Genomic DNA, 12,567 nt, shown 5'->3' on the forward strand with positions numbered 1-12,567 from the left:
GTTTGAATTTAATGTACGCTCATTTAAATAAATCAATAAACAAATAGTAAAAATATGTGTCATACTAGTATTTTGTACTAAATATAATTTTTGTTCATTTAAAAATATATATTTTTTTATAAATGTAATTATTAATTAATAAAAATTTCATATATATATATGTCTTGAAAAGCCAAAAAAATAGATAATTTGAAGACATTATTGTAGCAGACAATAGAATAATTGAATAGACAAAAAGTGTTTTAAAAGACTCTGCATTCGAAGTCGTAAAACAAAACAAAAAAGATGAAATTATTTTTAATCAATGCATGAAATTCACAGGACTAATCATGTCTTATTTTTGTTGTTTTGATGTTGTGGTGAATTATGACCCGGACATCATAAGATTCATTTCAGCGTCAGTGATCCAGTAGCTGTAATCTCGCTCATGCTGATTCAAGCACTTCATAGAGATATAACCATCAGATAGCACTTCAAAGCCTGTGTGTGAGCGCGTGTGTGTGTGTGTACATCATCTCCGTCACTGAGATCATTTGCTTTCCGCATTATATCTGCCACTGCTTTAGAATAAGAGCTCATGGATGTTGGTTCACCAGTGCGGAGCTCTTCCTGTTTGATTCTCATTCACCGGGCATTCTGGGTAATCACAAGCCCTCCGAGCAGCAGAGGAACGTGCCAACAGCTAGAAGGCTTGGCCATTCAGACAGTCTCTCTCTTTCACTCTCTCCTTATTAGTCTGCTAGCTCTTCCTGGCTGAGTTAATTGCATGTGTGTGTGTTTGGCGAGCCCTGAGTTTTACTCCAGCCCTAATTAACCAGAGAACGAGAGAAAAGAAAAATGAGTTTGAGTCGGAAAAGGGAGAGAAAGACCAAATAAATCACCCAGAACTTGGAGATTCAAGTGGAGATTCAAGAGAAAGTTCACCAAACGGTCCTGAACTGTATAGCAGTGTCAGGGAGTAGTTACAGCACACTTAAAGGGATAGTTCACTCAAAAAAGAGAAAGAAAGTTCTGTCATCGTTCACTCACCCTTATGTTTTTCTTTCTTCAATAGAACAAAAAAGAATACCAGAACAGTTGACGGGACACTCTAAAAAATGCTGGGTTCTTTTAACCCAATTGTGGGTCAAATATGGACAAACCCAAACATTGGGTTAAAAATGTAATTTAAAAATTGAACCCAACGGCTGGGTTTCTCCGTATTTGGCCCAAAGTTGGGTTGAAACAACAGTGTAGCCATTGACTTCCATTGTGTTTTATTTTCCAATGGAAGTCAATGGATGTCTGGATAACAATATTCTTCAAAATATCTTTAGTTTTTCACAGAAGAAAGTAACTCATACAGGACTGGATCAACATGAGGGTGAGTAAAAGATGACAGAATTTTCACTTTTGGGTGAACTATCCCTTTAAGCTACTCTTTAGAACAACTAAAGATATTAATGAAACATATCTACTACAATGAACATTATATTTTTAAATATTTTTTATTTGGCACATAAACAATGATTATATTAGGGTTAAAGCATAATATACAACGAATAAAAGACTAATCAAAACATCCTAATTCACATATTTGAATAAAAACTGGGATAAGCAACAGTTTGTAACTTAAAATACAACATATTTCATCAAAGACAACCCAACCCCAAACTTAGTTTTTTAGAACCACTGAAATGAACCATTGGAATAATGAACAGATTCACTAAAATCTTGTATATTCCATTGCAATATTGTATATATATATATATATATATAGTGCCATTCATAAGTGAACATTTTCATTTATTCAATTACACACACACACACACACACACACACACACACACACACACACACACACACACACACACACACACACACACACACACACACACACACACACACACACACACACACACACAGTGAAAAAGTATATAAATGTAGGCCTATATATAATTTTTCACATTTAAAACTTTACAAAAAATTTAAATATATAGTGCAGAAAGCTTTTCTTATTATTAATGTCTTTGTCATAAATTGCTAATAATCCTAAACTGAACAACACTAGTTGTATTTATTGTCCTTTCACAGGTTGAGAGCAGCAATCCTTCAGTTCACCAGAGGAGGCGCTATCAGCACAGGAACTACAGGTGTTTCCATCATAATGAAGTCTTGCATCAGTCTGTATAATATTAATGGTGATCAGGGAGACCCCTAATGTTTTCCTTCATGTTTAAAGAGGCATCGGAGTGTGTGTCAGCTCCAGTCTCAGGAGAGTTACACCACTTCAGTCAGAGGCCTGTAAATTAGCCTCGACCAACGGCATCAATACACTCCCTCTCACTGGCACACCACCAAATGCAGTAAATCATACACCTAATGCCATACAGCGCCTGTTTGTGAGGCTGTGAGAGAGAGACACTCACGTCTGCGTTCTCTAATTTAGTTGCGATCACTCGTCGGCCCTCCAAATGATCAAAAACTAATTCAGCCTCTGACTCACTGCCATTATCCAGCGCAGAAACATTCACCGATGATCGCCGGTTAGCCAGAGAGGATTTCCCTCGAGACCGAGTGTGTGCTGTGTGTTATCATCAGTGGGGAAGCTATAATAGAGGAATGCTCTTTTAATAAATGAATGTTTATGTGAGTGACAGGCATGATTCTAAATAATAAAAACCATTTCCAGAGCAATTCACTAAACGCACACACAAGAAAACAAACAGGCTGAGCTCGAAATACCTTACTACTCATACTATTTCTGCAGTGTGCATACTGTGCATTTTTTATTAATGCAAACCTAAGTAGTTGTTTGCATAAATGTGCAGAATACAATATCCCCACAATGCAAATGGTATCTCTCTCTCTCTCTCTCTCTCTCTCTCTCTCTCTCTCTCTCTCTCTCTCTCTCTCTCTCTCTCTCTCTCTCTCTCTCTCTCTCTCTCTCTCTCTCTCTCTCTCTCTCTCTCTCTCTCTCTATATATATATTTATTGTACATTATTGTTTTCAAAATGGTAAAAGCACACTTTTGAAAATAAATATGGTTATTTCGTGAATTGGATTGTTTTTTTCAACCCTTTTCCCATTAGAATACAATAAGATATTTTTAAAAAAGTAATTATTAATTACATAACATTTAAAGTTAATAATAAAAAATACATTTAAAAATGCTACTATATAAAGTGCCATTCATAAGTGAAAATTAACATGTAATATATATATATATATATATATATATATATATGTTTTTTGTAAAACTTGACAAAACTTTTAAAACTTTCCGACTTTTTAAAATATATGATATATTTATTTCTATATAATACATACAGAATGTACAACATTTTATATATATCTGCATAAAATATACTATTTAAATATATTTATATTACAATTAAATTTCAATATTATATATAATTGTATATGTAAAACTTTAAAAAAAAATATTACATATATAGTGCAGAATGATTATTTATATGTAATGAGGTCATGTGATAATGCAGTATATTGTTTGAAATGTTTATTGTTATATGTTGCACATTGTTTCACATGCAATTTTTTTTATTGTGTACTGCATATTGCACGGTAGTTTCCATTCCCAAAACACAGCCGGAGCAGGAAAAGTAAAAAGCTAATGAGATACCAAGTGAGAGTGAACAAATATAAAAGCATAAAAGACAAGAAAAACAGTGTGAACTTGGGAGACGTGTTCAAGGAGAGTGGGGATAAAAGGATCTGACGCTAAAGTCAGAGGATGAAAGAACAACAAATAGGCATAAAAATGCCAAAAACAGAAACAAACAAGACGTGCAGTAAAGATCACAACAGTTCACATCTCAGCAGGAAGTAAGTCACAGTATCTCACACCTCATTGGCTGAGCCCTGGCCCACACAGACACCAATGGCATTCAAACACCCGGTTAGCCTCAGGTGAGTCTCATTAGCATGATTAATGAGCTCATTACTTATTAGCGACATACAGCTTGTTAATTTACTTCATATCAGCCATTCTGAAGCTCTCTTCCAAAACCTAGCGAGAGAAACCGGCCTGTTCCTTGTTTTAAGGCTTGGAACATTCTCGTCGATACTGAAAATAATTGGTAAAATAGTTCAATCTAGTAAAAAATGCACTATTTTACTCATTATTTGTAAGTGCAATGTATTTTTAAGGTAAAGATGTTAACATGCTAACAAAGATGAAAACATGCTAACAGTAAAATCAACTGAAAGTGGTGTTTCTCCTTTAGTTCTTATAGCCACATGCTAACATCAAACTTCAAAACATCAAAAATACACTATTTTATTCATAACTTGTTTGTAATGTGTATTTTATGTTAATTTGAGGATTGTGCTGTTAGCTTACTAGCATGCTATCATCAAACTTCCAGAATTAGCTAAAAGTTGCATCATTCTTGCGTTTAACATCGATACTGAAACAAATTGATAAAATACTACAATTTAATTAAAAATGGTCAATTTTATTCCTTCGTACGCTTTCGCAGCGTTATCATACAACAGAGTATCGCAACATGCTAACGCCATGCTATATTAAAATCGACTGGAAATGCCATTTCTCCTTGTTCTCATGAGCATTGATATTTAGCCCACATGCTAACATCAAACTATTGGAACATAATTAAAAATGCTCTTTTAATAACTTGTCTATACAGTTACATGATTCCAGGAATAAATTGTGCGGTTTATCATTGATACTGCAAAGAATTAAGAAAGTGGATAAATCTAATTGGGCTACATTTTATATTTGATTATTTGAATGCACTTCTCTTTTAGGAATGCTTTTATGTTGTTGTATTTCTCTTTTATTTGTCTTATTTTTGTGAAGCACTTTGAGATGTAACTTTTAAAGTTGCTATAGAAAATAAAGATTATTATTATTTTTAAGGGTACTGCAATGTAAACATGACAACATGCTAATCATGATTAGCGGTATGCTAATGCCAAACTTTACTGCAAAATCAGTTCTCATGTGTAGTGCTCTTTTGTGCCGTTCACCTGTGAAGTTGCTGCCTATGAAATGCACTTCAAGTCACTTATGAGATTTGGCTGCCCATGTTGGCAGTCGATAGCATGACGGCTCACTAGCATTTTGGAACAGAGCTTGAGAGAAACTACTAACTCGCATTACGACTTGAAAGCGCGAGCGGCGCACCGCTGTGTCTGTATCTGCCGCCTCAGAGCCTGTGGCAAATACACGCTATGCTGGGTATTACCCACAATCCCCTGCTCTCTAGCAGGAGCTCTACCGCTTGCTGTGGGTTGGTCAAACATGTAATACATCTCTCCACACACACACACACACACACACACACACACACACACACACACACACACACACACACACACACACACACACACACACACACACACACACACACACACATATTCTGACAGATACCTCTTGTCAGGGGGGGTTTCTTGACTGGGCAGTACTTCCTGTAGGTCTGGAAGATTGGCAAAGTCGTCATTCTCGGCCAATCCGATCGCGAGAGAGAGAACCACCATTTTTCCTTCCCTTCACCAAGAAAATGAGACACAAAACAAAGAGAGAGCAGAAAGAGAGAGCAGCAAAGTGCCGAGAGGAAGAGTCGAGAGCGAGAGGAAACACACAAGAACAAGAAACTGTTATTAGGCAGCAGATACTATTAGTGTTGAGTATATCAGCCCCGTTCCTCAGACCGCACTGCACATGCTCTGTTTTACAGCTGATTTATCAATATGCACTTATTTGCATGTTAACTTTGGTTGTATCTCAATGGCAAACCTGTGCTTAGCAATACAAGAAGAGTTAAAGTCGGTATAAACGGTGTTACAAATGCAGGTATTCGAATTGAAAAAGTTATGTGTGAAATACAAATTCTCAGTCATTCCCGTCGCGTTTAGAGCTGATCTTGATGTAAAAAGGCCCGTAAACACTCAAACTCACATTCTCTCGCAAACACACATTGATTTACTGTCCTCGTCACTCAACACATTCACCGTCTCCCTCTTTCACTGGTGTTTTCATCCCCCTCTCTCTCTCTCTCTCTCTCTCTCTCTCTCTCTCTCTCTCTCCTCAGCCTTAATTGAGGCCCGTTAGAGAGATCTGGACTAATTGTTTCTATTTGAGAGTGCCGTGTGTGTGTGTGTGTGTGTGTGTGTGTGTGTGTGTGTGTGTGTGTGTGTGTGTGTGTGTGTGTGTGTGTGTGTGTGTGTGTATGTGTGAGGTGTCGGCACTGAGCTGCTGCTTTCTGGGTCACTGCTCACCCTCTATCTCCTCTCCTCTCTTCTTCTCTTTCTTACATTCTTCAATTTTCTCTCGACTTACAAATCCCCCTCATCTCTGAGCCTGGACCTTTCTCTAATATCCTGCTATTAAACTCCTCTTAAACAGCTTTTGAAAGCTTTCGTCTGTCCCTCCTGATCTTAAAGGAACAGTTCACATGACAATGATTAGGTTCAGAAACGCAAATAGTTACAAACCAATATTATATGTGTATATGTGTGAGAGTGCAAATTATAATTATGTATAAATAATACATTTAACTAGCACACACACACACACACACACACACACACACACACACACACACACACACACACACACACACACACACACACACACACACACACACACACACACACACACACACACACACACACACACACACACACACACACACACACACACACATATATATATGTATATATAAAACAACATAAATTATATAAAATTGCAAAATGTATATGTTGTCATCATAAATGTCATCTTTATCAAATCTCAAAATGAATATCCATTTCTCATATCGTAAATTATGCTTAAATATTTTTAATGTGTTATTTTTTGATTAATAAAATACTTCATTAAATAATTTTGGGATTAATTTTGGGACAAAATTTTAACATCCCTAAGGAATTCCATCTTTGAAATATCGCTTTATGTTCCACAGAAAAACACCAAGCGGGTTTGGAACAACATGAAAGTGAGTAAAGGGTGACAGTATTTTCATTTTCAGGTGAACTATTCCTTTAAATTCTAACCTCGTCATATGGCATTATGCTCTCTAAATCTCTACTTCCTTTCCTTCTCCTCGTATCTAAAGTGGTTTTAATACTCTCTAACCCCCCCTCCACTTTCCCAACTTCCATTTCTTCCCCCTCTCTCCTGCTGTAAATCCATCCATTCCTTCATATTCTCTAGGGCTTCCCTCCATTTTGGCCCACTCCGGCTATTTTTGCCTTTCAGAATTTAATGGCTGCAAAAAATAGCTCCTGGCTGGAGCGACTGCACACTCGCACACGCACAACACATACTCATGCGCACACAACAGACAGGAATCATCATTGTCAAAGCAATAAAAAGAGGCACTTTTCCGGTGAGAGCCGGACGGCGAATGTTCTGGGATGTTAACAGGACCATCGCTGACCACTGATAACACACCAACAACCCTCAATTACACCCCACCTCCCCCTTCCTCTCGCCTTCCCTTTCTTCTTCTCTTTTTCTGTCTCTATATCAGACCCAAGGCCATGTATGTGTGTCAATGACATCCTCCTTTAACCAGCGGAGATGAAATATTTAGTCTTCCCAGCATAAACGGAACACGGATGTTTTCTAACTGGCAAACTTCCATACTATTTTTGCAGTATGAACATTGTTCACAGTTTGTGAATTCTGTATGCATGAAATTAGGATCTTCACCATTTGCAAAATGTGAAGTGTGCAAACTTCCTCAATGCAATGCATTTAACTTGACTCTATATTTGAACCCATTAGCTATGTTTCAATCCGCCTATTTTTATGCAAATTTTAGGAAATCTGATGGAAAGGATGCTGGATGGAAATGCAAAGATTCTAAAAATGTGAAGGAAAAACTGAAAGCAATCAATTGAGTTTTTTTTTTTTTTTTAAATCTGATGTGCATAAACTACGATGGAAACACATTCACCGAATAAATCCCTCGATGCGCAACAAAAACTCAGGTGACTTTGCCTCAGGATGTGGATTGGATATGTGGACTAAACTAGCGGACCAATTGCATCACAGCATCTCAAATGTTGATTTTGTAGTTGTAAAATGCCTGTACCAAAGTCTGCATTTAGAATGATTTGATTTATTGCTCTCAGAAGCGTCTCACACGATTGCATTTCCAAACACCAGGGACAAGAGAACATGACAGCGTTTATTGCATTGTATTATTTTGTCATTTATGATGTACGAAAAAGAGCCACAGTGGCTTCCCCGATTGCAGCAACTTCCATTTTTATTACAGATTTTTTGCACCAAATTTCCAGGAAGTGACGATTTTGTTCTCTTTACCACATGGGATGGAAGCGCTGATTTATTCATAAATGTTTTTTTCGAAATTCCAATTTTGCGCATAAGTTAAATTCGCAACTTTGGCTGCTGACTCCATTTCGTCTCTTTCTCCGGTTCATTATTTGATCAAACTCCCCAGATTTGAGGCATCATATTAAAAAAGGTTATATTAAAAAAAGAGGTGAAAGTGAAATAATCTGGTTTAGTTTATGAGGTGAGCACTAAAGACCACATGCTGAATTAAACATGCAATGAAGTCCTTTCATGTGATGAGAATGTAGCATATAACTGCAGTTTGAAACATTTAACAATGCATGCAAATGTTTTAATGCATACTAAATCTGCATACTGTGCACAATAAACTGCAGCAATAGTATGATAGTATGCTATTCTGAACCTCAGACAAAACCCCATATTTCCTCACTTTCTTTCTGTTTTCTTTCATTCTCTGTCCTGGGGTAACAATCCATTTTGAGAGTAATGATTCAGAGGACAGAAAATCAATGCTTCAGGGTTAACGTAAATCTGTAGCAAAGACTTTAAACTCAACACCTGCCTGCGTACAAACACTATCGAACGCACATAAACAAACCGTGGAAATAAACACGTATAACCAAACGGAAGACAGATTTGACAGAATAGTTCACCCAAAAAACATTTACTCACCCACTCAATGTTAATGAGCTGCACGATTAATCTTTAAAAGATTGCGATCTCGACTCAAACCTGTTTAGGCATGAAAAACAGCTTCACAAACAGCCTTTTCAACCACACCGTATCTTATTTCCGTTAACTTCAAATAACGATAGTTTTGATTACATTTTTACGGCACAAGGTGGCGACAAGTGATTGTTAAAAAATTTATGTCATCGAATCATTCATTTAAGAGATTTGTTAAAAAAAACACTGATTCATCCTGTAATGAAACAAGGGAAGTATTTATGAGTGAGTCATTGAATCATTCATTTAACCCGATTTAAAAAAAAAATTCATTCATATTAATTAAACATTTAAAAAACTGCAGTAATTAATATTTTGTCAGAACCTTTAGTAAATTACATGCTATTTTGTGTAGAAGTCTGTTCAGAATCATTTGAGCATCATGATCTCTATTTGAAACAAAAAATCGTGATCCTCAATTTATCCGGAATCGTGCAACTTTAACATTATTACATAATCATATAAATCAAAGTCTCCAGAAGCAGCCAAGATGAAAAAAATAGCAAAAAATTACACAAAAATTGTCCAATAGACTTGTGTGCTATATCACAAGTCTTCTGAAGTTATATTAACTATTTTGGACTACTTTTACAGTAGTTTTTGTCCATAAAGCAGCATAAAAATCATACAGGTTTGGAACGACATAAAAGTGAGTTAATGATGACAGAATTGCAATATATTAATAAGTACCATAATAGTGCATAAGTGCATATAAAAAAATAAATATCACATATTTAAATGTGTGCCTTAATGGCATTCGTGGAAAATATTCTGTGGCTTTTCAGGAGAAATTATTTTTCAAACCTGTCATATTAAGCTGTTGACCTAGCAGCATGTGAAATCACCAAGCTATTCATCACTAAATCGCTGTTTAAATGTGAAAATTACAGGCCTTTTCTCATACCGACCCCGTTCAGGAAAGCACCTATTATAATTCAATTAAATACGTCACAACAGAGCCAAACGTCACTTACACACAACTGAGGCAGGCTTATAAATTCAACCATGTTACATCACTTGAGAACCATGAAATCCATCAATCAGCCGATTTGCTGTGTGTTCACGTGTGGATAATCTTGGGAAATTAGATGATGTTCAGTCGTGTTAATTGTTTGTCATTTAAGCTGAGACCTGCCCTCCCTTCCTTCGCAGGTCACGCTGTAGCAGTCGGAGAGATTTACAGAGACGGAGTTAAACCGGCCAGAGCATCTATTGAAGACCTGTAGCCCTTGTCAAGCTAGCGTAATGTGCTGTGGTTAGTTGAAAGTCTCCTGTCCTGTGCACTCAATAACTCACTGCTATTCTAGGGAATTACGTTTCAGACTTTCCTAATGGATAAACAACCCTGTTTGGAAACAAAAGACTGAACATGAGGGATATTAAAGGGATTGTTCACCCAAAAATGAATGTTTTGCCATCATTTACTCACCCTCATTTTGTTTTAAACTCCGTATGACTTCTTTCTTTCTTTCTTTCTTTCATGAAACACAAAATTTAAAAAAATTAAAAATCATGGTGTTTCTTTTCCATAGAACGAAAGCCTAAAGTGTACTATAAAGCTATAAAAACCAACCTAAAAGTACTCATGCACAATATTTCTTAAGTCTTTAGAAGCTTCATGTAAGAAAAATACAGAAAGTAAAGTTGTTTTACTCCGCTGCAGCTTTCAAATGTCATTTACATATGGACATTTTAAAACTTTAGGGTGTCAAGGTGCTTTGTAACATGTGTGACGCCACACACAATTAGTTTGTCCATGTTTTGCAACCAAAAGTGCAATGGTTTAGTTTGAAAACTCAACATTTGACAACTATGGAATGGAAGGGAAGATCAGTGGATTCAGTAAATTTGAAAGGGTGGTGATGGCGCAATGGATAACACACATACCTTTGGTGTGAGAGACCTGGGTTCGAATCCACTGTGAGACACCAATGTGTCCCTGAGCAAGACTCTTAACCCCTAGTTGCTCCAGAGGTGTGCGACCTCTGACATATATAGCAATTGTAAGTCGCTTTGGATAAAAGCGTCAGCTAAATGTAAAATGTAGAAAGAAGAAAGTCAAATGGTTTGGAAGTGAAATGAGGGTAAATAAGTTTACATTATGGGGTTAACTGTCCCTTTAAACACAAAAGAAAGACCATTAAACATTCATGAACACACTCACACACAGGCACACACCGAACACATATGCATGTGCTGACATACATACATAATATTAGTCCTGGTACCATATCTCCAGCGGTCTCCTGAGGTCCTAAAATGTGACATGTTTAAACCAGCTGAGGCAGACCGCACACAAGGCAATGTTCAGCCAGATAAAACAGAACGTCACAAAACAGCAGATCAGTGCAGAACGCTGAGGGAGGGGGGTAATATCCTGCAGCGGGGCTGAAATATAGTGTGACAGAATGAACAACTGTCTGACAGCGTCTGGAGACAGACAGGTGAAGAGAGAGAGAGAGAGAGAGAGAGAGAGAGAGAGAGAGACAGACAGAGACGAGAACAGACAAGAAGAGGCACGCAGATCATTTTCAGCTGAACTCTGGGACATTTACACTGTTTTAAGAGACCTATTATTACCACACACTAAAGCAGGTCAAGTATGAATAAAGCATCTCAGAGAAAGGGAAATGATCCGGTGTAGTCTGAGATATTTCTCGAAGGATATAAAAGAATATAAATGCTTTTGTAGCACTTAAAACACGGTTCACCCAAAAATGCATGACTTTCAATGCGTTTCTTGCATGGAATATAAAATTATGTTTTTGAGAATGTGACTGACAATGACGCTGCTCTTTTCCTAACAATGAAAATGAATGAGGATGGACACTTTTGAGTCCATTTGTCCATTACATTCTAACTATACTCTAACTCGCATGATTCCTTTGTACAAGAAACAGACAAAAATTCAAGTATTGATGTTAAGTACTGATATGAATCCTATGAGACTTGTACAAGAACGCAAATAAAATTCTTAACGCTTTGGAGATTCTTAACAAAGCAATCATACGGCTTCAAAAGACTGTGAAAAAGAAAACTAGATCCCTTTTTATGGTGCTTCTTTTGTCATATTGGTAGCTTTACAGTCTGTAGTCACCGTATGTGTTGGTCTTTATGGAAAAGAGCAGCGTGAACATTCCGCTAAAATTCTCTTTTTCTGTTATAGAGCTTCTGTAGGTATTTATAAATGAACAGCCCGTTTTAAATTCATCCCGGTCTACTGACGTTAAGACATCTGCTAATTTAAACATCTAAAAATTACAATGCTCGTGATAACTTTCGTTAACTCTACAATAAATAAATCCACTTCACCAGGGAATTACTCTTCGACAGCGATGTCATCAAATATACAGAGCTACCGGAAAAACGAAAGTTCAAAGACGATATTATAAAGATGGCTGTGCACTTGTTTCTCTGGCGCACAAGGTCTATGCAGAAGAAAGAAAGCCATACGGGTTTGGAACGACATGAGGGTGAGCAAATGATTTTTGGGTTAACCTTTCTTAAACAATTTTGTGAAATTACTTAGACAAGACTGATACAAGCAAAT

The 12,567-nt window shown here is 36.8% G+C and overlaps 1 protein-coding gene across 2 annotated transcripts in view; it reads right to left on the minus strand.

Moving 5' to 3' along the window:
- The window catches only part of syt7a (synaptotagmin VIIa), a 138,523-nt gene that overhangs the window by 21,459 nt on the left and 104,497 nt on the right, over nucleotides 1-12,567 (minus strand). For both annotated transcript variants that reach the window (XM_077210098.1, XM_077210099.1), the window contains one exon: nucleotides 5,397-5,513. In XM_077210098.1, coding sequence (XP_077066213.1) covers nucleotides 5,397-5,513 — 117 coding nt within the window. The remainder of the gene's footprint in view (nucleotides 1-5,396; nucleotides 5,514-12,567) is intronic.

This window comes from Siphateles boraxobius, unplaced genomic scaffold (assembly GCF_051911475.1).
Source record: "Siphateles boraxobius isolate OS27281-9 unplaced genomic scaffold, OSU_SipBor_1 65, whole genome shotgun sequence".
Taxonomy (NCBI): domain Eukaryota; kingdom Metazoa; phylum Chordata; class Actinopteri; order Cypriniformes; family Leuciscidae; genus Siphateles; species Siphateles boraxobius.